Source organism: Schistocerca cancellata, chromosome 9, assembly GCF_023864275.1.
Source record: "Schistocerca cancellata isolate TAMUIC-IGC-003103 chromosome 9, iqSchCanc2.1, whole genome shotgun sequence".
Lineage (NCBI taxonomy): Eukaryota > Metazoa > Arthropoda > Insecta > Orthoptera > Acrididae > Schistocerca > Schistocerca cancellata.
In genome coordinates, this window is record NC_064634.1 from 290324652 (window position 1) to 290351054 (window position 26403).

General features: G+C 44.5%; 1 protein-coding gene across 1 annotated transcript in view; it reads left to right on the forward strand.

The window, feature by feature from the left end:
* LOC126101360 (aminopeptidase N) overlaps positions 1-26403 on the forward strand; it is a 360940-nt gene that overhangs the window by 278505 nt on the left and 56032 nt on the right. Inside the window, exons 11-13 of the mRNA XM_049912028.1 lie at positions 5829-6027; positions 12431-12711; positions 20359-20558. Of these exons, the coding sequence (XP_049767985.1) occupies positions 5829-6027; positions 12431-12711; positions 20359-20558 (680 nt within the window). The remainder of the gene's footprint in view (positions 1-5828; positions 6028-12430; positions 12712-20358; positions 20559-26403) is intronic.

The following is a 26403-nucleotide window of genomic DNA, read 5'->3' on the forward strand; positions in this document are numbered from 1 at the left end:
CTTTTTGGCGAGAAACGTGCTACTTTGGATTTCCGTTACACTGCAGAGATACGTACGAGCCAAGACTCCTACGAAGACCTCGGAAACTCAGAACTAACATAGAGATTACTTTAGATAGAACTATCTTGTGTTCTGGGAGATACTCTGTGATACTCTGCCGGAAACTGCAAATATTACACAACGAAACTCCGGTCTTATATTTCTCAAACTTTGTAGAAATGTTCGTTAAGTAACGGGAATTAAGCAATTGATCTTCATTCTCTTCGGAATTGATTTCCATCATTGACATTAATATGAGATGTGGCCCCTATGGTCACGCTCACACTCTTCCATTCATTGAGGCGCGGAAGTAAACAGCCTCTGAATGTCATCTTCAATAATTTCTTGCCGTGTCTGAAACACACGCTATGTCACTTCATAAATACTGCTGGCTGGGGGATAGTAGGAAGTATATTTCTTTCCATCATATACCAGACATATTCTATAGGTGATAAGTCAGAGTTGGGTCTCAAGTTATCCTGTGGGAACATGCCATTTAGTATCCTAGTCATAAGAGGACATGACAACAAAAATGGTTCAAATGGCTCTAAGCACTATGGGACTTAACATCTGAGGTCATCAGTCCCCTAGAACCTAGAACTACTTAAACCTAACTAACCTAAGGACAGCACACACATCCATGTCCGAAGCAGGATTCGAACCTGCGACCGTAGCAGCAGCGCGGTTCCAGACTGAAGCGCCTAGAACCGCTCGGCCACAGCGGCCTGTGGACATGACAACAGGCCTTATCATTGTTTCTACATAATGGCGAGCATTCAGCCTCCGTCTAACAATTACAAAATCAGTACTGCTGTCATACCCAGTAGCTCCCCACACCATTATGCCTGGAGCAGGAGTGCCATGGATCTGAAGGATCACTGCTTCCAGTGACCATCTTCCAGGTGGTTTACGACACTTAAGCGTTAATCCGACTACCACAAACAAAAGCGAGACACTTTGCTGAGCACCACAAATGGTTCAAATGTCTCTGAGCACTATGGGACTTAACATCTGAGGTCATCAGTCCCGTAGAACTTAGAACTACTTAATCCTAACTAACCTAAGCACATCACGCACATCCATGCCCGAGGCAGGATTCGAACCTGTGACCGTAGCGGTCGCACGGTTTTCAGACTGAAGCGTCTAGAACCGCTCGGCCACAACGGCCGCGCTGAACACCACAGAATGTCATTCTGTGTCCCATTTGAATCTGGCTCTGTTGTCTGTGGTATGGTGCCAGAGGTAAACGACGCCAGGCTACTTCAGATCTCTATCCAGCTTCCCAGAAGTTCGTGGCGACAATCTGCCCCTAACCTCTCATCGGGTTTCAGCTGTTGTAAACCGTCTGTTCGTCAGGACCAATCGAACTGAACAATCCTACGACCTTTTCGAGGTGCACTCCTTCTGGAACAGCCCATGCCTTCTCTTTTTACCGCACTGTTGTCATGAGATCATCTCGCCGCCACTCGTTCTGCAGTCACTGCACTAACGGCAATTATATATGGGATCTGTCAGTATGTTGCCGCCACGTCCAACATTCCAATAATTCGACAATTCTCAAAGTCCACAGCTGCCGATAAACTGCATATGCACATCCACCTGGACATTCCGTGTAGTGAAAAATTCCAGTAACGTTAGGCACACCGAAAGCCATCATTTACTCACCCCATTCTTCATCTACATCTACAAACTATACTCCGCAGGCCGGCCGCGGTGGTCTCGCGGTTCTAGGCGGGCAGTCCGGAACCGTGCGACTGCTACGGTCGCAGGTTCGAATCCTGCCTCGGGCATGGATGTGTGTGATGTCCTTAGGTTAGTTAGGTTTAAGTAGTTCTAAGTTCTATGGGACTGATGACCACAGCTGTTAAGTCCCATAGTGCTCAGAGCCATTTGAACCATATAGTCCACAAGTCACCTTGCAATGTGCGTAGCACCGACACTTCCTCCTCCCCTTTCCAGTAGTTATTGGTTCGCGGGAAGAACGACTGCCGACAAGCGTCCATGTGGGCTGGGAAGCAATATAATGGTTGACTTTTGCAGGAACGTCCGCTGTCGGAATTTCGACAATAAACCACACAGTGATGCAGGACACATCTCCTTCAGTGTGTGCGACAGGAGCTGGCTGATCATCTCCCTGACACTTTCGTGCTTGCTACATCTACATTTACATATATACTCCGCTAGCCACCATGCGGTCTGTAGCGGAGGGCACAATTCGCGCCAAAGTCATATTTCCCTCCCTCTGTTCCACTCGCGAATCGCGCGAGGGAAAAACAACTGTCTGAACGCCTTAGTACGAGCTCTAATTTCCCTTATCGTTGAATGGTGATCATTGCGCGATTTGACATCCTCGGTGAAGATCGGATTTCGGAATTTAGTGAGCAGCCTCTTCCGTTTAGCGCGCCATCTATCTGCAAGTGTGTCACACTTCAAACTTTCAATGAGATTCTTAACGCTCCCGCGATGGCTAAATGTACCAGTCACTAATCTTGCCGCTCTTCTTTGGACCTTCTCAATCTCTTGAATCAGACCCAACTGGTAAGGGTTCCATACAGACGAACAAAACTCTAAGACTGGACGAACTAACGTATTGTAAGCTATTTACTTTGTTGAAGCACTGCGTCTAGAAAGGTCATTAAGTCTGAACACAAAATATGTTCCCTGATTCTACAACAAATCGATGTCAGTGAAATTGGCCGGTAATTATGTGCATCCGATTTTCTACCCTTTTTATAGATTGCTATGATCTGGGCCTTCTTCCAGTCACGTGGAATTTTCCGCTGATCTCTGATAGATAATGGATAAGAACGGTGCTATATTTGTAGCATAACCAGCATATAATCTTACGGGGATACCGTCTGGGACAGATGCCTTCCCGGCGTCTAAGGATCTTAACTGTTTTACAGTCCCAGATACACTAAACACTATGTCAGCCATCCTTGCGTTTGTTCGATAATTGAAAGGGGGAATGGTGCTGCAGTCCTCTACCGTAAACGAGTTTTTGAAAGCTAGGTTTAGAATTTCGGCCTTCTGTTTAGAATCATCAATTACATTACCCGTACTGTCAGCGCGAGAAGGTATTGAATTATTTGTAGCGTACGACCAAATTTTTTTGGGGTTATTTTTAGAATCTGCTGATAAAATACTGCTTTCAAATTCGTTAAAACAGTCTTTCATTGTCCTTCAGACAGCTGCTTTCATTTCGCATAATTTCTGTTTGTCAGCTGGTCAGTGACTACGTTTAAAACGACTGTGCAAAATTCTCTGCTTTCTCGACAACTTTCTGATATGTTTGTTGAAGCAAGGTGGAACCTTCCCCTCCCCTATATTTTTGCTAGGCACATACTTCTCTAGCACATGGTGGACAATACCTTTAAATTCCGACAAAAGATGCTCAATATCTGTGTGTCCCGCGGTGAAAACTTGGAGCTTGCTATGAAGATATTCGTTAATGACACTTTAATTTGCTTTCCCAATCAAGAAAACTCTACGCTGTTTCTTTGATTTTTTGCAATTTCCACTGACGTAGAAGTCACAATGACATTATGGTCGCTAATACCTTCTTCTAGATTAACTTCCTCAAAGAGATCAGGTCTGTTTCTCGCCAAGATATCTAATATGTTCCCATCTCAAGTTGCTTTTCTAACCAGTTGCTCAAGGTTGTATGTTGACAGCGCTCGTAGAGTAACTTCACACGAATCTTTGCTTCTGTCTCCTGTGATAAACGTGTAATTTTCCCAGTAAATGGACGCCAGATTAAAGTCTCCACCTATAACTAATGGATAATTTGGATATTTATTTCCTATGTACTCAAGACTTTCCTTGAAACGTTCTGTGACATTTGTTGCGGATTCTGGTGGTCTATAAAAACATCCTAATACAATGGTCATGCAACAAAACGCGCTGGTCTTCTTTGTATTTTCTCTATTTTATCTATCAGTCCCATCTGGTATGGAATCCAGACTGACTATAATACTCAAGTACTGGTCGAACGAGGGTTTTGTAAGCTACCTCCTTTGTTGACGTGCTGCATTTCCTGAGAGTTCTTCGAATTAAACTCAGTCTGGCAACCTGCATCTGCCTTTCCTGCTATTAGTTTTATGTGGTCATTTCACCATGAACAGCCCCGTACGCATACCCCTACATCTTTTGTGGGAATAACTGCTTCCAGTGATTATTCTGTAATCTTTGATCACTGCAATAATGGGTATTTCTATCTATGTACACGCAATATGTTACATTTGTTTATGTTGAGGATCAATTGCCACTCCTTGCACCAACCGTCGATGCTCTGCAAGTCCTTCCGCATTTCGGTACAATTTTCTACCACTGTGATTTCTTCGTATACAACAGCATCATCCGGGAAAAGCCTGATGCTGTCTACCACGTCATTTATATATAATGCGAAAACTTCGTGTGGGGGGGGGGGAGGGGGAGAGAGTACATTCGAAGTTACTTTTACGCTCGAAGAGTTCCCTCTACTGAGAGCGACATGCTGAGTTTTGTCAGCTGGAAACTCTTCAGTCCAGTCACTCACCTGGTCTCTATTCCGTAAGCACGCCTTTCGGGTGTCAAGCAACACGTCATCCACCTGGGCGCCGGCGTCCTGAGCCTAGTGAACAAACGGAACGAGCTGGATTTTACACAATATTTGCTTTCGGAACCCATATTGATCCCTACAAATGAGAGTTTTTCATCTGTAGGAATGACGTGTTCTTTACTGAAAATACAGAAAATTAGCTCGCGTAAGGATTAAATTTTAGTCGGCATATCCCAAAGGTATGAAAATACTGGGCATAACAGTTTGGTACTATACCGTCAAGTTATTGTTGGTGCAACACTTTCCATTTCCATTGACAGCGGCCTTAGACTGTTTGCCGATGATGCTGTAGTCTACAGGAAAGTAGTATCACACGAAAGTTGTGAACAAATCAATGAGGATTTGCAGAAAATAAAAGCGTGGTGTAATGACTGGCAGTTACCTCTCAATATTAGTAAGTGTAACCTACTGCGTATAACAAGGCGAAAATCGCCATTAATGTATGAGTACGAAATAAATGATCAGTCTTTGGAAGCGGTAACATCAGTGAAGTATCTGGGTGTGACTATTCAAAATGATCTCAAATGGAACGATCAGGTTACACAAGTAACGGGTAAGGCGAACTCTAGATGCAGTTTATTGGCAGAATCCTGAAGCGATGCAGTCCTTCAACAAAGGAAATAGCTTACAATACGTTAGTTCGTCCAGTCTTAGAGTATTGTTCGTCAGTATGGGACCCTTACCAGTTGGGTCTGATTCAAGAGATTGAAAAGGTCCAAAGAAGAGCGGCAAGATTCGTGACTGGTACATTTAGCCATCGCGAGAGACCGTTACAAATCTCATAGAAAGTTTGAAACGGGACGCACTTGCACATAGACGACGCGCTAAACGGAAGGGGCTGCTCACTAAATTCCGAAGTCCAATATTCACCGAGGATGTAGAGCATATATTATTACCACCAACTTTGAAATCGCGTAATGATCATCATTCAAAGATAAGGGAAATAAGAGCTCATACTGAGGGGTTCAGACAGTCGTTTTTCCCTCGCGCGATCCGCTAGTGGAACAGAGGGGAGGAGGGGGGGGGACGGGAATATGACGTTGGCGCGAATTGTGCCCTCCGCCACACACCGCTTGGTGGCTAGCGGAGTATATATGTAGAGTGTAAGGTTAATGAGATTTTGCGGCCTACTCGACGCCATAAACGTGTTCGCGTGGCACCTCTGATCGTAGCGGTGACGTGTCGGCAGGAGCGGTTCCTGGTGAACTCTACGGGTGCGGCGGGCAACAGCAGCCTGTGGTGGGTGCCCATCACCTACACGGACGCCGAGCGGAGGGACTTCGGCGCGACGAGGCCGCGGACGTGGATGCGGGCCCAGCCCACCCTCCACCTGGACAGCCTCGGCGCCGCCAACGACTCCTGGGTCGTCTTCAACGTCGAAGAGACAGGTCAGCCACCACTAACCTAGTTACTCACTCACAGCTTCCTCTTTTTCTATCTTTATTTTCTTTCAGTTTTTCCATCAGTCTTCTGACCATTTTGATGAGGCCCTCCACGAGTTCCTCTCTGTACCAACCTCCACATCTCCGCGTAGCACTTGCAACCTACATTCTCAATTATTCGTTAATGTATTCCAATCTCTGTCTTACTCTATAGTTTTTTACCCTCTGCAGCTCCCTCAAGTACTGTTCAAGCTATTCCCTTATATCGTAACATATATCCCACCATCCTTTCCCTTCCTAGTGTCAGTGTTTTCCCTATGTTCCTTCCTTCGCCGATTCTTACCTTATCAGTCCATCTAATTTTCAACATTGTTCTGTAGCACCACATCTCAAATGCTTCGATTCTCTCCTGTTCCGGTTTCCTGCAGTTCATGATTCACTACCATAGAATGCTGTGCTCCAAGCGTAAATTCTCACAAGGGAAGCTCCCCATCGCACCCCCCTCAGATTTAGTTATAAGTTGGCACAGTGGATAGGGCTTGAAAAACTGAACACAGATCAATCGAGAAAACAGGAAGAAGTTGTGTGGAACTATAAAAATAAAGCAAAATATACAAACTGATAAGATAGGCAACATCATGGATGGTGTGACCTCAGGAGTGCCGTGGTCCTGTGGTTAGCGAGAGCAGCTGCGGAACGAGAGGTCCTTGGTTCAAGTCTTCCCTCGAGTAAAAAATTAATTTTCGCAAAGTTATGATCTGTCCGTTCTTTCATTGACGTCTCTGTTCACTGTAATAAGTTTAGTGTCTGTGTTTTGCGACCGCATCGCAAAACCTAGACGAAAGGACGTGCCTCTTCAATGGGAACCGAAAACATTTGATCGCAAGGTCATAGGTCAACCGATTCCTCCACAGCAAAACACGTCTGATATATTCTATACGACACTGGTGACGGCATGTGCGTCACATGACAGGAATCTGTTGTCGATCCACCTAACTTGTACACTTGGCGAATGGGTAAAAAGATTCTTCTACCTTGCTCTATTTAGGTTTTCTTGTGGATGTGATAATCACTCCCAAAACAGTGATGAAAACATAAGAGCTTGTGACATAAATTGAAAATAAAACTTTTCACTCGAGGGAAGACTTGAACCAAGGACCTCTCGTTCCACAGCTGCTCAATCTAACCACGGGACCACGGCACTGGTGAGCTGACAGTGTCCTTGATGTTGCCTATCTTGCACATGGACTACTCAGTTTGTATATTTTGCTTATTTTTTCATAATTTCACACAACTTCTTCCTGTTTTCTCGATTGATCTGTGTTCAGTTTTTCAAGGCCTATCCACTGTGCCAACTTATAACTAAATCTGAGGGGGGTACGATGGGGAGGTTCCATTGTCAGAAACATCTTCCTCAAATTAAAGCCTACATTAAAAGCTAGCAGACTTGACTTGGCCAGAATTGCCCTTTTTGCCTCTATTGACCTCCTCGCTTCGTTGTCCATGGGTTCTTTTGTTTGCAAGATAGCACAAATCCTTAACTTCGTCTCCGTCGTCATCCCCAGTTTTGATATTAAGTTTCTAGCTACTCTTTGTAGATTTTTGATATATATATTAATAATGAACTAACACGGTATCATTTGGAAAGTGACTTAATAACAACTATGAGTCGGAAGTAAATGAAACTGACGTTATAATCATAATTCTGTGATGGGGCATAAGTGAGGTTTGAACACGGGTCACCCCTTTGCAGTCCAACACCGTGATCACACAACCACGAGGCCGTGTTTCTCGCAATTCACTCGATGTTGTAGAATATAAGCTTCTATTTTCCTTCTTTATTATCAGTTCAGTACATTTTCTTCCTTTATTCATGCTTGATCTGTGCTCAGTTTTTGACGGGATATCCACTGGGCCATTTGGCCACTAAATCTGAGGACGGGCGATGGGGAGCTTTCCTTGTAAGTTCCAAGCCGTGCGCAAAAATGAGTTTTCAACAACTTTCTGATCACCTTCTACGATTGCGCGGAAGATGTTAGATTAGATTAGATTAATTATTCATTCCATAGACCCATAAAAGAGGGAATCGTCCTGGGTGTGGAACATGTCAGATAAACACATTACAAAAATGTAATTAGAAAAACTTGAGTTTCATTACTTTTAATGATCCTCAGTCAATAAATAGTAAAATTATGTACATGAATTAAATTTAAACTTCTAATATTTACTGGTTTAATACTTACATCCGCTTTCATTAAATCCATCATTCAGACATTTGCTAGTTTCTTGGCTATTACAACCAAGTATTGTCAAAAATTAAAGTAAATTATTCATTTCAGTGATCCTCAGTTAAGAACAGTCAGATTATGTACAAGATTTAAAATTAAACTTCCATTATTTAGAGACTTAAGACTTACATCTGCTTTCCATACATCCATCATTGACACAGTAGGTAGTTACTTGACTGTTACAACCAAGTATTGTCAAAAATGAAAGTATAATAAATTTTCATTAATATGGTCTACTGCACTTGTTGAGAAACTCGTGGATGGAATAGGAGGAGTTGGCCACCAAAAATTCTTTTAAATTATGTTTAAATTGTGCCTTGTCTGAAACTAAACTCTTAATGGTTGCTGGTAACTTATTGAAAATATGCGTTGCTGAATACTGGACTCGTTTCTGGGCAAGAGTAAGTGATTTTAAATCTTTATGTATATTGTTCTTATTCCTAGTATTGATACTGTGTACTAAGCAGTTAGTTGGAAGAAGAGTTGTATTATTTACAACAAACTTCATTAAGGAATAATATACTGAGAAGCTGTGATTAATATGCCCAATTATTTGAATAGATTTCGACATGATGTTCTTGGATTTACATTATTCATTAGTTTTATTATACACCTCTGTACTCTAAAACTTTTTTCTCTGTTTGTGGAGTTACCCCAAGATATGATACCATATGACATAATGAAGTGAAAATAAGCAAAATATGCCAGTTTTTTTATATTTATATCTCCTATGTCTGACATCATTCGCACTGCAAACACAGACTTGTTTGGGCGCTTTAGCAGTTCGTTACTATGTTGCTCTCAACCGAATTTATTATCAAGTTGTAATCCCAAGAATTTTACACTCTCAACTTCTCCTATTTCCATGTCATCATATTTTATACCCACACCAGAAGGAAATCTCTTGGACATTCTGAACTGCACATAGTGGGTCTTTTCAAAGTTTAATGACAGTGAATTGGCTATGAACCACTTATTAATGTCAGTAAAAATTTGATTAGCTGCCCTTTCTAAATTTATATTTGATTTACTATTTATTGCAATGTTTGTATCAACTGCAAATAAGACAAACTTGGCATCTGGTAATGTAACAGATGACAGGTCATTAATATACACAAGAAACAGTAGCGGACCTAAAGTCCGCGTCATTTATGACAGCGGCCGAGTTTAGGTTCGTTCTGCGCATCTGACGTCACAAAACACACTCAGCCAATGAACAGAAACGATGTTGCCAGAGCGCAGACGAGTGACTTCAGTTTTAGAAACGTTCAGTCATAAATAAAGTAATTGAACAAAAGCAATGTCTTGATAGGCAGACTTCCTTTTATAGAAAGTTTGGAAAAAGCATTCTTTATACCAATTGCTTCATATTCTATTAATTAATTAAACCAAACAAGCAATAAGCCTCCTAATTCAGGCGATAGCAAGGAAAGGTATTTGTATCATTCTCACTAACCGCTTTTTCGCAATAAAGAACAGCGGTAATTGTTTATTTCCTATTGTACTTCGACGAAACGTGAGTAATTCATAATCATACCAACAGTGTTTGTCGGTATTTTGCGTGACATTTTAAGTCCTCGGGGAGATATACCAAAAGTCGAGCTGCGTTAGCGTATTGGTTAAATAGCCGGCACGGTAGCTCAGCGCGTTCGGTCAGGAGGTTAGCTGCCCTCTGTAATAAAAAAAAACTGAGTTAATGGAACAACGACGAACTGAAATGGGTGTCTTGCGACGTCCGCCCCGAGCAGATGCTACGAACGAAAACGAACAAAATGAGATTTTAAAAAAAGAAAGAAAGAAAGAAAGAAAGCGTAATGAATAGCATCACTGCCTTGATCGGTGCTTAATATTTTCATTATTTAGAAACAATATCGAAGTGTCTTACTTCATGAATTTTATTCGTTTGAATGTAATTTTTTGAAATTTCTAGTGGCAACTAAAATCGACCATACGGAAAGTATACGCTATGGACTTTTACCTCTGCAAACTCTTAAAAATTTCGTGCAATGGTTTACTACATCTAATGCTGCACAAAAACTGCGTTGAACATCGAAACAAAATTAAGTCATTTATGGGGGGAAGTTATCAGTCAAGAAGATGTGTAAAAATCAAAGTTTTGGGCCAAATAGTTTTCATGAAATCGAATGATAAAGTGTGTCAAAGCAGTCGAAACACCATGTGTCTGCACAGGTGAGCAGTGCAATGATGACAAAATCGCGCACATCGCGGAATGCGGGGATCACGTCTCCGTAGCAGCGAAAGGGTTAATGCGGCCGTGGTGGCTTTACTTCATAAACTGCGCCGCTCCCCCCTAAACGTAAGTTTGCGAACTATATTACGGCCCTGCTTCTCTTGACGCGTATTATCCGGAAGACTCGGAATAATGCGCCGGGCAACGACTCCATATGCAACACCGATTTGAAACAGTTGCCCAGGAATCCAACTGTGCTCCTAACCCGAATTCTCAACAGCTGCCTTCTGCAAGGATATTTTCCTGCGGCATGCAAGACGGCTCGAGTAGTTCCAATACCCAAGCCAGGTAAAGACCCAGCAGAACCCAACAGTTACCGGCCCATTAGCCTCTTGCCGACCCTTGGCAAGGTGCTCGAGAGAGTGCTGTTGCAGAGGCTCCATGACACGCTTACAGCGCATGATGTTGTACGACCCGAACAATTCGGTTTCAAGGACAAGTTATCTGCCGAACTTCAACTTCTACGGATCACCGAACGGATACAAGAAGGATACAACAAGCAGCACTTCACGATTGGTGTCTTCCTAGACATCGAAAAAGCTTACGATAAGGTGTGGTGGCCCAACCTTATCGTCAAACTGCATCGCACTACCCCTATTGCGGATTGTTACATTAGACTCATAGACAGCTTTCTGCAGGACAGAAAACTGTATGTCCGAGTCGACGATAAAAACTCCGAAATGAAACTGATCTCCGCAGGAATTCCGCAGGGCTCTGTCATTTCGCCTCTACTTTTCAACTTATATATAAATGACATCCCAACAGTCCCCCTTGTTACGGCGAGTTTTTATGCGGACGATACGGCCTTTCTGACAACTGGACGACACTTGGACCAGCTAATCGCTAGGATGCAACGGCAACTTGCTGTAATGGAACGCTGGGCGCTGCAAAATAAGATAACGATCAACCCGACGAAGACGGCAGCAGTTCTGTTCACACGGAGGAAACCAGTTCTGAACGACAGACTCCAAATAGCTGACCAATTTATCCCATGGTCACCGGGAGTGAAGTATCTCGGTGTCTACCTTGACAAAAAATTACTCTTTACGCAGCATATTGACGACAAGAAGACGGCAGCCCAGAAGATGGCCAGGTCGTTGATTCCGTTCCTGAAGAGATCTCAACCCTAAGACTAAACTCCAATTATATAAGGCAACGGTGGAACCCACAATGTTGTATGGCTGCACCTCGTGGGGAACTACGTGCGTCTCCAACTACAACAAACTCCAAGCGCTGCAAAACATTTGCTATCGATGGATCACAGGAGCTCCATGGTGGACAAGAAACGTCGACATCCGCACCGCACTCCACGAGACCACTATACAAGAGAAGGTCCATGACAAGGCTCTACGAGTTTTTGACAAGATCGATGCCCTTAGGGACGAAGTTCGACAATTACAATCGGTAGGAACGGTAAACCCTGCAAGATGGCACAAGTATCGCGTACCGCAGTCAATAACGTTTCACCCCCCATAGGCAATCTGTCATAACACGAGGAAGCAGTCACACATAACAGCCTTGACACATTTCACCCTCCACAGGAGATATACATCACCAAAGACAGCAGGCTAAAGGACCCATTGCGTGCCCAAGCCTAACTGAATGCGTAATAAATAAAGTTTTTTCCTTTTATCCTTACATCCCATCCTAGAAGAATAAGTCATCAAGGATGATCTCTCCAGTCCACACTACACACACATAAAAAAAAAATCTTGGCGCGTACAACTGGCAACGCAGCAATCTCCCGCTTATGGGCGGGCATGCGCGAGCCGCCAAGAAAAAGAATTGAACTATAGTAAGTGCAGATTCAGTGTCCCTTGTGAGAGGTGTCGTCCGGTGTCGTGCTGACGGCCCGCCCCGTGTCCGGCAGGCTTCTACCGCGTCAACTACGACGAGGCCAACTGGCGGCTGGTGCTGGCGGCGCTGTCGGACGCGGGCTCGGTGGAGACGCTGTCGGCCGTGTCGCGCGCGCAGCTGCTGGACGACGCGCTGTCGCTGGCGCGCGCCGGCCGCCTGCCGTACGCCACGGCGCTCGACCTCACCACCTACCTGCGCCACGAGACCGACTACCTGCCCTGGAAAGCAGCCTTCAACGCCTTCTCCTACCTCGACGGCGCCCTCATCCGCTCCGCCGACTACGACGTTTTCAGGGTGAGCTCGATCCTCTGTGACACTCCAGTCTCATTTTCTCCACTCCACAAATGAAACACTTTGGCACCTGCTACTGTTGTAGGCAGTCGTAAGGGGCCGCGTCCTATCATTTTTGTTACCGAGTAAGGTCGCCACGACGTAGTCCGTTCCCACTAACCATCTACACGAAACAAACATGCCAAATTTAAATGGCTCTGGACACTATGAAACTTAACATCTGAGGTCATCAGTCTCCTAGAACTTACAACTAACTAACCTAAGGACATCACACACATCCATGCCCGAGGCAGGATTCGAACCTGCGACCGTAGCGGTCGCTCCGTTCCAGACTGAAGCGCCTAGAGCCGCTCGGCCACAACGGCCGGCTGCCAAATTTAAACATACGCAAAATCCCCAAGATTGGCGATCTTTTACAGAAGCTCGAAATTTAGCGCAGACTTCAATGCGAGATACTTATATTAAGATGGTATCTGTTCTTTCGGACATGTCCGAAAGAACAGATACCATCGGTGACCATGCAGCTCGTTAGAATGAAATTACAATGAAATGAACACCCTTAGCTGCTTACAGGCGTTGACATACGTCAACGGCGACAGATGAAAATGTGTGCCCCGACCGGGATCTCCTGCTTACATGGCAGACGCTCTATCCATCTGAGCCACCGACGACACAGAGGATAGCGCGACTGCAGGGATTTATCTCTGGCACGCCTCCTGCGAAACCCACATTCTCACCGTATTGTCCCGCACTACATTCGTAGTGCAGTCGCGCTATCCTGTGTGTCCTTGGTGGCTGAGATGGATAGAGCGTCTGCCATGTAAGCAGAAGATCCCGGGTTCGAGTCCCGGTCGGGGCACACATTTTCATCTGTCCCCGTTGACGTATGTCAACGCCTGTAAGTAGCTAAGGATGTTCATTTCGTTGTAATTTCATACTTATAACAGTTTCCACAACGAAACTTTGTCTCGAAACCTGGTAGAAAATCCAAAGCAATTCTGGTCGTATTTGAAGTATGTTAGCGGCAAGAAACAATCAATGCCTTCTCTGTGCGATAACAATGAAGATACTATCGAAGACAGTGCTGCTAAAGCAGAGTTACTAAACACAGCCTTCCGAAATGCCTTCACAAAAGAAGACGAAGTAAATATTCCAGAATTCGAATCGAGAAGAGCTGCGAACATGAGTAACGTAGAAGTTAGTATCCTCGGAGTAGTGAAGAAACTTAAATCACTTCATAAAAGTAAGTCTTCTGGTCCACACTGTATAGCAATTAGGTTCCTTTCAGAGTATGGTCATGCATTAGCTCCATACTTAACAATCATATACAACCCTTCGCTCGACGAAAGATCCGCACCCAAAGACTGGAAAGCTGCACAGGTCACACCAATATTCAAGAAAGGCAGTAGGAGTAATCCACTAAATTACAGGACCATATCGTTAACGCCGATATGCAGCAGGATTTTAGAACATATATTGTGTTCGAACGTAATGAATTACCTCGAAGAAAACGGTCTATTGACACACAGTCAACATGGGTTTAGAAAACATCGTTCTTGTGGAACACAACTAGCTCTTTATTCACAAGAAGTGCTGTTGACAAGGGATTTCAGATAGATTCCGTATTTCTGGATTTCCGGAAGGCTTCTGACACTGTACCACACAAACGGCTCGTAGTGAAATTGCGTGCTTATGGAATATCGTCTCAGTTATGTGACTCGATCTGTGATTTCTTGTCAGAGAGGTCACAGTCTGTTGTAATTGACGGGAAGTCAACGAGTAAAACAGAACTGATTTCTGGCGTTTCCCAAGGCAGTGTTATAGGCCCTTTGCTGTTCCTTATCTATATAAACGATTTGGGAGACAATTTGAGCAGCCGTCTTCGGTTGTTTACAGATGTCGCTGTCGTTTATCGACTAATAAAGTCATCAGAAGATCAAAACAAACTGCAAAACGATTTCGAAGAAATATCGGAATGGTGCGAAAATTGGCAGTTGACCTTAAATAACGAAAAGTGTCAGGTCATCCACATCATTGCTAAAAGGAACGCGTTAAACTTTGGTTACACGATAAATCAGTCTAATCTAAAAGCCGTAAATTCAGCTAAATACCTAGGTATTAAAATTACAAACAATTTAAATTGGAAGGAACACATAGAAAATGTTGTGGGGAAGGCTAACCGAAGACTGCGTTTCATTGGTAGGACACTTAGAAAATGCAACAGACCTACTAAGGAGACTCCCTACACTACGCTTGTCCGTCCTCTTTTAGAATACTGTTTTGAGATGTGGGATCCTTACCAGATAGGACTGACTGAGTACATCGAAAAAGTTCAAAGAAAGGCAGCACGTTTTGTATTATCGCGAAATGTGGGAGAGAGTATCACAGAAATGATACAGGATTTGGGCTGGATATCATTAAAAGAAAGGCGTTTTTCGTTGCGACGGAATCTTCTCACGAAATTCCAATCACCAACTTTCTCCTCCGAATGCGAAAATATTTTGTTGACACCGACTTACATAGGGAGGAACGATCACAAAGATAAAATAAGGGAAATCAGAGTTCGTACGGAAAGATATAGGTGTTCATTCTTCCCGAGCGCTATACGAGATTGGAATAATAGAGAATTGTGAAGGTGGTTCGATGAACCCTCTGCCAGGCACTTAAATGTGATTTGTAGAGTATCTATGTAGATGTAGATAGATGCACCGAATGCCTACAGGAGTACACCGCCTGATCAAAATTATCTAGATACCTATTACTGATTATTGATATGGGGTGTGCCCACATTTCGCCTCTACGGCAACTTGAACTCTGCTGGCGATACTTCGAATCGGATGTCTGAAGGTCGGTGAAGGAAAGGGAGCCCATTCCTCCTGAAGAGCCGAAACCAGAGGAGGTAGTGAAGTTTGCACACTGGTTTCTGGAGCGACGCCGATGTTCTAAATCGTCCCACATTCGTTCCATTGGGATCATGTCGGGACTCTGGGCAGACCAGTGCATTTCTAGAATGTAGGTGTCCACTCACAGTTGCCTCATAGATGCTGCTTTATGACAGGGTCATTCTGGTGCAGTCATCGTCTCTGAACTGTTGCACTGCTGTACGCGGGACAAAGTGCTGCAAAACCTGTTCATGTTCCAAGGCGCTGCATTCATGGACTGTGCGGCTGGTCCCGGCGGAGGTTCGAGTCCTCCCTCGGGCATGAGTGTGTGTGTGTGTGTTTGTTCTTAGGATAATTTAGGTTAAGTAGTGTGTAAGCTTAGGGACTGATGACCTTAGCAGTTAAGTCCCATATGATTTCACACAGATTTGAACATTTTTTTCTTCATATTCCTCAGCATGTAGATTTTTCTTAATATCAGTAAGTGCACCACATTCCAACCACATGAAACATCCCCGTGACGTAACACCACCTCCTCCGTACTTCACTGTGAGCACTGCACATGATAGCAGGTAACACTCTCTAGGCATTCGCCACATCCAAACTCTTCCATCGGATTGCCACAGGATACTGCGTGAGTCATCACTCTAGATGTTCGCCCCGATAGCTGAGTGGTCAGCGTGACGGATTGCCGTCCTGCGGGCCCGGGTTCGATTCCCGGCTGGCTCGGGGATTTTCTCAGCTCAGCGACTGGGTGTTGTGTTGTCTTCATCATCATTTCATCCCCATCCGGCGCGCAGGTCGCCATATGTGGCGTCGAATGTAGTAAGACCTGCACCAAGGCGGCCGGACCTGCCCCGTAAGGAGCCTCCCGGCCAATAACGCAACACGCTCATTTCCGTTTCCATCACTCTATATCACTCGTTTCCAGTCATACACTGTTCACTGCCTTATGCGTAACTGCTCGACCATTGTACTGCGTCCTTTTTAAACCCCTACACAGTCACCGTGCTAGCTGGACTTCTGGTAGCACTTTGGAACTCACGTGTCATCCCTTCCTCTGATTCATGCGATGTTTTACAAGTAACATCCGCAATGCTTGACGGTCCCTTTGCGTCAGCACATGAGGCCTACCTGGTATTGGTTTAGCTGATGTTGTTTCTTCACACACTCATCACGAACAGCCGGCTTGGGCAGCTTTGCAAAGGTTGAAATTTCCCTGATTAATTTGTTACTCAGGTGACATCCAATGACTAATCCAAGTTAGAAGCCACTGAACTCTCGTGGACGAGCTATTCTGCTGTTACTGTTTCTCTGCTTACAACACAATACTCTTCGCCTCCTTTTACACCGCCAGGTCCCTCTTCCCTTCACATTTAGTAGTCAATTCCGCATTTCATAGACGTGTCCGAGCAAATCTGGTCAGAGAGTGTATTTTACTTAGCATTAAATATGTTCTTCGCCCCCATTCCTTTTTTTAATAATCGTAATTTTCCAAGCTGTGGCACACTGGTTATTCGATAATACTTCATCGCTTATGAAAAGATACTTATTACGAGGTGCACGTAGACAGTTCAGCAAATCGTATTATAAAGTAAACATACTGCTTTAGTTGATCCAAGAGTGATAATCGCGATCTCTCGCTATGATCTCGAACATGATATTTAATTTACAAATGTAGTACATCTTCGCAGTTCTTTCATCACCCTCTGGTTTTTGTGAAATATAAGCCGAACATACGATGTGTGCGTTCCAGAAAAGGTAATTAAATACGGGGAAAATTTTACGTAAAATAAGTTGAACTATGGAGTTGAGACAGAATCTACGAATTCAACTTTACATGTTAATAGTCCTTTGTAAAATAATAGCAGCTATGTTTTAAATGCCCTTTTCTTTTTCTCCAGTACTCGCGCAGCAACTTTTGAGCATGCGGCGTCTAATCTGCAGGTTTTCGTGGCCCTCGTCATTGGTGGTAAAATCTTTTGAATCATTAGGCCGCGTCATATTCCTCTTTAAACTTCTGCAATGCTTGACGCTGAGATCCCTGTGCTGGTATCTTCTTCAGGTTTCCACTGGTGTTTCAGGATTGTTGGATACTGTCAAAAAACAGTGTCGCAACCACTTATAAGAGAAAGTTTTCCCAGTGGTTCTTCGTAGAAGTAGAGTTACTGGGTAAAACTCTTGTCGCTGCTATTCGTGGACCGTCGTCATTGGGTAAATATTGAAAAGAAATACTAAAAGAGAGGGAGAATTCAAAATATACTACTGGCCATTACAATTGCTACAGCACGAAGATGACGTGCTACAGACGCGAAATTTAACCGACAGGAAGAAGATGCTGTGATTTGCAAATGATTAGCTTTTCAGAGCATTCACACAAGGTTGGCGCCGGTGGCGACACCTGCAACGTGCTGACATGAGGAAAGTTTCCAACTGATTTCTCATACACAAACAGCAGTTGACCGGCGTTGCCTGGTGAAACGTTGTTGTGATGCCTCGTGTAAGGAGAAGAAATGCGTACCATTACGTTTCCGACTTTGATAAAGGTCGGATTGTAGCCTATCGCGATTGCGGTTTATCGTATCGCGACATTGCTGATCATGTTGGTCGAGATCCAATCACTGTTAGCAGAATATAGAATCGGTGGGTTCAGAGGGTAATACGGAACGCCGTGCTGAATCCCAACCGCCTCGTATCACTAGCAGTCGAGAAGACAGGCATCTTATCCGCCTGGCTGTAACGGATCGTGTAGCCACGTCTCGATCCATGAGTCAACAGATGGGGACGTTTACAAGACAACAACCATCTGCACGAACAGTTCGACGACGTTTGCAGCAGCATGGACTATTAGCTCGGAGACCATGGCTGCGGTTACCCTTGACGCTGCATCACAGACAGGAGCGCCTGCGATGGTGTACTCAACGACGATCCTGGGTGCACGAATGGCAAAACGTCATTTTTTCGGATGAATCAAAGGTTCTGTTTACAGCATCATGATGGTCGCATCCGTGTTTGGCGACATCGCGGTGCACGCACATTGGAAGCGTGTATTCGTCATCGACATACTGGCGTATCACCCGCGTGATGGTATGGGGTGCCATTGGTTACATGTCTCGGTCACCTCTTGTTCGCATTGACGGCGCTTTGAGCAGTGGACGTTACATTTCAGATGTGTTACGACCCGTGGCTCTACCCTTCAACCGATCCCTGCGAAACCCTACATTTCAGCAGGATAATGCACGACCGCATGTTGCATGCCCTGTACGGGCCTTTCTGGATACAGAAAATGTTCGACTGCTGCCCTGGCCTGCACATTTCCATATCTCTCACCAATTGAGAACGTCTGGCCGAGCAACTGTCTCGTTACAATACGCCAGTGACTATTCTTGATGAACTGTGGTATCGTGTTGAAGCTGCATGGGCAGCACGCCATCCAAGCTTTGTTTGACTCAATGCCCAGGCGTATCAAGGCCATTATTACGGCCAGAGGTGGTTGTTCTGGGTACTGATTTCTCAGGATCTATGCACCCAAATTGCGTGAAAATGTAATCACATGTCAGTTCTAGTATAATATATTCGTCCAAAGAATACCCGTTTATCATTTGCATTTCTTCTTGGTGTAGAAATTTTAATGGTCAGTAGTGTATTATTGTTCTTGTGGCAGCCTTTATTTCCTGGCACCTGTTTATGCTCCTCGCTCGTCGCACGCAGCTGTCTGGTTGCTTCCGTGATTGCTAATCTTCTACCATTAATTTGTCTCAATTAATATCAGCCAAGTCGACTTAATTTTACATCGCCATATAATGCCGACTATACAATGGTGACTATAGACCATGTGTGTTCGCCTCTCGCTAATAACGTAATTGATCACTTTCTCGCCGGCCGGAGTGGCCGAGCGGTTCTAGGCGCTACAGTCTGGATCCGCGCGACCGCTACGGTCGGGCATCGATGTTTGTGATGTCCTTAGGCTAGTTAGGTTTAAGTAGTTCTAAGTTCTAGGGCACTGATGACCTCAGAAGTTAAGTCCCATAGTGCTCAGAGCCATTTGAACCATTTTTGATCACTTTCTCTATGAGATGCGAATGGATACACATCATCTTCCTCTATGGAAAGCTCCACCGTTGTGGCCTCATAGTGGCCGACAGCCAGTGGTGTGAGATCAGCACACCGTTCTTCCAGACGATATTGGCTTTGCAGATTCTCGAACCTCTCTTTTTTATTCAAGTGGCTGAGTGGTTATGTTCCATTTCTTCCATCAAGGAACAAATCTGACAGTTCCGGGAATTGACCCAGCGTCCTCCACATGACAGGCAGCCGCGTTGACTACTCTGCTATAAAGAAAGACTTCCTATGCGGAACAGAAAACATAGAGAGGTAGGAAGAGACGTACATTTGATTCTTATGTGTGGCTTTACATAATCTCGGATCGAGGTTACTTATTGAATTACTAGTTAATGTTTTATCAATAATTTATAAAATAATTCCTATCCACGATGGAAGGTGGGAACATACAAGTTGTTGCATATCCATACTGACCTACTGCGGGAGTCAGTGTAGTGACTGTTCCGTCCTCTCCCCCCCCCCCCCCCCCCCCCGCACTCTCTCCTCCACAATTTCGCACGCTACATGAAAATGGAGGCTGCTTTCCAGACACCTGAGCTGCAACGAAACGCCCAAAATTTAAGAAAAAGCACTATCCGTGAAATAGTTATAGTTCTGTTTGGGTAGACTACAACCAGCTCTAACATACGGGTGTTGTGTGCTACAGAGCTACATACTCAAGCTGATCACCAAGCTGTACGAGCACACGGGCTTCACGGACAACCCGACGGACCCGCAGCTCACGGTGTACAAGCGTGTCAACGTGCTGGGCTGGGCCTGCAACCTCGGACACCAAGACTGCGTCCGCAACGCGCTGCTCCTCTTCCAGAACTGGAGGGCCACGCCGGACCCGGATACCAACAACCCGTGAGTACTCCACACATCAAACGTCATGCGCACACATTGTTGTTTGCATAAATATCCAAAGCTTCACGCTACCAATCTACTAAATTCTGTTTCTTTTCCTGTTGTTTCGTCCGAATGTCTTTCGACCTTCTTCAGAGCGAGCCACCAGATACACAAGCTCCAGAGACGTTGATCGGCGGCAGAGATGTATGCATTAACTCAGTCTGTGGCTATGCTGTCGATTCATGCTGGGATGTATCGTTATGAGCTGCACTGTGGCAACGTCTTTGAAAGTTTACTCGAGATAGTGCCGGATTCCATTACTTGCCCAAACCGCAGCCGTCGTATATTAATTGAATTATTGGTCAAACAAATTTCATTTGCTTCCTTCGTAACGATATATCGACATCCCACCAATAATCGATTGCTTGATTCAATTAATGCGTACTTCTCTCCCACTGATCAACGTCTCTGGCGCTTGTGTACCTGTGGCCGCATTCACTGCGTCGCCGACCGCGAATTTAGAAGAACGGAACTAGCGCTGTAGCGTCAGTCTCGCGGCTTACTCTGAAGATGGTCGAATAATATAAGTCCGAATTGTCAGGGGAAGAAACAGAATTTATGTGGCTGCACACCAGAAATTTAATAGATCTGTCAATGCGCCGCAAAAACATGAAGATGCACCTCCAGGTAAAACTTTGGGTATGACACCCCAATCATACTCACTTGGAGACGGGGGGTGGGACGGAATTGTTGGTAAAACGAAGTTTGAACCAAACTTGGCTTACTACCTAGGAAGAAGTACTGAGAGGGTAAGATCTCCTATTTAACTTCAAGAGTAGTACTTCTAGTGACACTCACGTTCTAGATTAGGGCCATTAATTTATAGGGACATTTTATTAAATATCATGGAGCAAATTTGAGATCGCCATGTTTCTCCCATAAGCATAGGAGCCCCAGGATGGGGTAAGGGGGGGGGGGGGGAGCAGTTGAGCCCCTCTTGTATTCTGAGTACAGATTTTATTCGTTACACGAGGCGTATTAAGGTCCGATTTAGCGCGACATGGAAACCACTGTGAAAATCTGACGGAACTTTGGACAGATGTGTTGGGCAGTGTCTTCAGTGTGCCTGTCGATCGCTTTACGTCGCTCTTTTCAGTTGAGAAGGCAAAGTGATCGCTTAGAAATGCCTAAAACAACAGTGTCTACCGCCAAGTATGTGGATCTAGTGAGAGATTTCGCCTGACGTTTTGCAGCCCACATAACATAAATGCCACGTGTTTCTTTCTTCAAGACGATTTTCAGATGCATTCTGTAGGGGCAATGAAGATGCTCCTGCAGCGTTTTAGATGGGAACTGTTTGATCAGCCACAATACAGCCCTTAATTGGCTCCCTTTGATGTTCATCTCTGCTCACATGAAAAGCTGGCTACGAAGACAACATTTTGGCACAAACAACGAACGGCAGGCCAGTGTAGAGAATTGACAGAAAACACAGGCGGATGCTTTCTGTGACGAGAGTACTGGAAAGTTTGTACGACGCTACGACAAGTGTCAAAGCCGGGGCGGCGTCTGTTTAGAGAGGTAGCTGGAAGGTGTGGCTAACTGTTGCGAAAACAGAATTTCTGATTTTCACTGTGGTTTCCATTTAGCGACCGATATGACCTTACTTTCGAACAGCCCTCGTATAATTTTCATAGATTTCTGGAAATGACTGTCTGTGATTCTGCTACAACTTTTCGCAAAGCGTAATGCAAAGAGAAACACTGTGGCGTTAGGAAACGCTCATAACATGAGTTTGGTTGTCAGACTGGTCGCCGTAAGTTATACCATTTTCTTGTCACGGCGCTAGCTTCGGCACTGTTTTCCACTCATGATCGATGTGAACCTTTACAGAAAATTGCCGAAATAGGGTATCCAGTGTTATTCTTGTCGATTCCTCGTACATCCCTTATCAAATTGCAGAAACGGACAGATCAACACTCGTCACAAAGTAAACATGGCCCCAGTTACCCATTCCTTCCTGAGCAACTTAATCACAACCACAGTTTACCAATTGTTTATGGAAAATGCTGACTCATCAAGTCATGTTGAGGCTATTGTCATGGCATAGAGATTCTAATAGACTCTAAAGAACACCGCCTTGCTGCACTTTAATTGTATTCACCGATACCTCACCTGCGGACCCAAATGCATGAGTCGTGAAAATTAAATACGATTTTCTGAGTTAAAAAGAGGAAAAAAATTAAACTTCATTGTTGAAAATATGACATCTCTAACGGTTGGAATCTTCCCACACTGTATGGGGTGCAACAACACGCAACGTGCAGTCATACAGTTACTAATTCTTCACTTGGCTTATTGCTAGGCTGGACCTACCGGTCAATTTGAGTCTTGTTTTGAAAGGTTCCACACATTCATCTCGTCGACTGTTGACCCTGGGCCGCACTTCACCCAGACAGCTTAAAAAGACATAGCTTTCAAAATATATGTATCGTGCCACACGATAAATAAATAATAACAGCAATTCACTAATAAATAAAGCGCAAACCTTTGAAATGATAGATGATGAATGACTGCAGGTAACGAAAACTGAATCAGTAACCTACATCTCTCCAGCCAGCGATTATAATCGCTTTGGCGGAAGGCGCGCGCCACGCGGCATTTATCCCCCTCCTCACAAAACAATGACCTCCTATATCGGATCTGGATCTAGTCGTCGATCCTTCATATGGCGGCGCTGGTCGACCTAATTTTCAATATTCGTCTATAGCACCACATCCAAATTGCTTCCATTCTCTTCTGTTCCGGTTTTCCCACAGTCCATATTTCACTACCACACAATACTGTACTCCAGACGTACATACTCAGAAATTTCTTCCTCAAATTAAGGCCTATATTTGATATTAGTAGACTTCTCTTGGCCAGGAATGCCCTTTTTGCCATTGCTATTCTGCTTTTGATGTCCTCCTTACTCCGTCCGTCATTGGTTATTTTGCTGTTTAGGTAACAGAATTCCTTAACTTCATGTACTTCGTGACCATAAATCCTGACGTTAAGTTTCTCACTGTTCTCATTTCTACTACTTCTCATTACCTTCGTCTTTCTTCGTTTTACTGTCTATCCTTACTCTGTACTCATTACTGTTCATTCCGTTCAACAGATCATGTAATTCTTCTTCACTTTCATTCAAGATAGCAACGTCATCTGCGAGTCGTATGATTGATATTTTCACCTTGAATTTTAATTCCTCTCCTGAAACTTTCTTTTATTTCCATCATTGCTTCTTCTGTGTACATATTGAATAGTAGGGGCCAAAGATTACGTCCCTGTCTTACAGCCGTTTTAATCCTAGCACTTGGTTCTTGGTCTTTCCCTCTTATTATTCTCCATTGGCTCTTATACATATTGTATATGACCCGTCTCTCCCTAAAGCTTACCCATAATTTTGTCAGACCCGTCTCTCCCTAAAGCTTACCCCTAATTTTGTCAGAATTTCGAACATCTTGCACCATTTTACATTGTCGAAGGCTTTTTCCTAGTCGACAAATCCTACAAACATGTCTTGATTTTTCTTTAGTCTTTCTTCCATTATTAACCGCAACTAAAGGATTGCCTCTCTCGTGCCTTTACCATTCCCAAAGCCAAACTGATCGTCATCTAGCGCATACTCAATTTTCTTTTCCATTCTTCTGTATATTATTCTTGTAAGCAACTTGGATGCATGAGCTGTTAAGCTGACTGTGCGATAATTCTCGCACTTGTCAGCTCTTGCCGTCTTCGGAATTGTGTGGGTGATGCTTTTCCGAAAGTCAGATGGTATGTCCTCAGACTCATACATTCTACACACCAAGTTGAATAGTCGTTTTGTTGCTACTTCCCCCAATGATTTTAGAAATTCTGATGGAAAGTTATCTATCCCTTCAACTTTATTTGATCTTAAGTCCTCCAAAGCTCTTTTAAATTCTGAATCTAATACTGTATCCCCTATCTTTCTAAATCGACTCCTGTTTCTTCTTCTATCACATCAGACAAATCTTCCCCCTCATAGAAGGTCACTGTGTCGTACTTCCGTCGAGGTATTGTGATCGTCGAACAGGTCTCCATATCGGAAGCTTCTATTGACGAACTGCTCCTGAGAACTATGATAGTCCTGTGGATGATGTTGCATCAGCAAACTACTTCTGACTCCAGAATGAGATTTCCACTCTGCAGCGGAGTGTGCGCTGATATGAAACTTCCTGGCAGATTAAAACTGCGTGCCCGACCGAGACTCGAACTCGGGACCTTTGCCTTTCGCGGGCAAGTGCTCTACCACTGAGCTACCGAAGCACGACTCACGCCCGGTCTCACAGCTTTACTTCTGCCAGGTGCTTTGTTAGTCTGTGCAGCTTTCATTACAGTCTAATGCACTGAAGAGCCAAAGAAACTGATACATGTGCCTAATACCGTGTAGGGCCCCTGCGAGCACGTAGAAGTGCCGAAACATTACGTGGCATGGACTCAACTAATGTCTCAAGTAGTGCTGGAGGGAATTGACACCATGAATCCTGCAGAGCTGTGCATAAATCCGTACGAGTACGAGGTGGTGGTGATCTCTTCTGAAAAGCACGTTGCGAGGTATCCACGATATGCTCAATAATGTTCATGTCTGGGGAGACTGGTGGTCAGCGGAAGTGTTTAAACCCAGAAGAGTGCTCCTGGAGCCACTCTGTAGCAATTCTGGACATGTGGGGTGTCGCATTGTCCTGCTGGAATTGCCCAAATCTGTTGAACTGTACAATGGACATGAATGGATGCAGGTTATCAGACAGGGTGCTTACGTTAAGTGTCACCTGTCAGAGTCATATCTAGACATATCAGGGGTCCCATATCACTCCAATTGCACACGCCCCACAACATTACAGAGCCATCACCAACTTGAACAGTCCCCTGCTGACATGCAGATTCCATGGATTCATGAGGTTGTCCCCGTATACGTACACGTCCATCCGCTCGATACAATTTGAAACGATACTCGTCCGACCAGGCAACATATTGCCAGTCATCAACAATACACTGTCGGTGTTGACGGGGCTCAGGCGAGGCGTAAAGCTTTGCGTCGTACAGTCAGGTTACAAGAGTGGTCTTTCGGCTCGGCTGGATGATGTTTCGTTGAGTCGTTCGCACGATGGCACTTGTTGATAGCCCAGCATTGAAATATGCAGCAATTTGCGGGAAGGTTGCGCTTCTGTCACGTTGAACGATTCTCTTCAGACGTCGTTGGCCCCGTTCTTGCAGGATCTTTTTCCGGCAGCAGCGATGTCGTGGATTTTATATTTTACCGGATTCCTGATATTCACGGTACACTCGTGAAATGGTCGTACGGGAAAAATTCCCACTTCATCGCTACCTCAGACATGGTGTGTCCTATCGCTCGTGCGCCAACTATAACACCACGCTCAAACTCACTTAAATCTTGATAACCTGCCATTGTAGCAGCCGTAACCGATCTAACAACTGCACCAGACGCTTGTTGTCTAATATAGGTGTTGCCGATCGCCGCGCCGTATTCTGCCTATTTACACATCTCTGTATTTGAAAAGGCCTACCTATACCAGTTTCTTTGGCGCTTCAGTGTAGACGAGTTAGTCAGCGTACACTTCCATCCATTTATTCCCATTTGTCGAATTGGGTAACTGCCAATCCGATGAAGTAGAGCAACTCCAGTAGGAACTGGTAAAAGATATAATGGAAGTAACGGAGGCACTTCTTTCCGGCGTTGGTATTCCCAAGTGGCTTATACACTACCCTTCGCCTTTGTGGCGGCTTATCTCTGCTGGGGACACTTTCAATGAGATGTCTAAATGTCTGTGGAGTATGATGG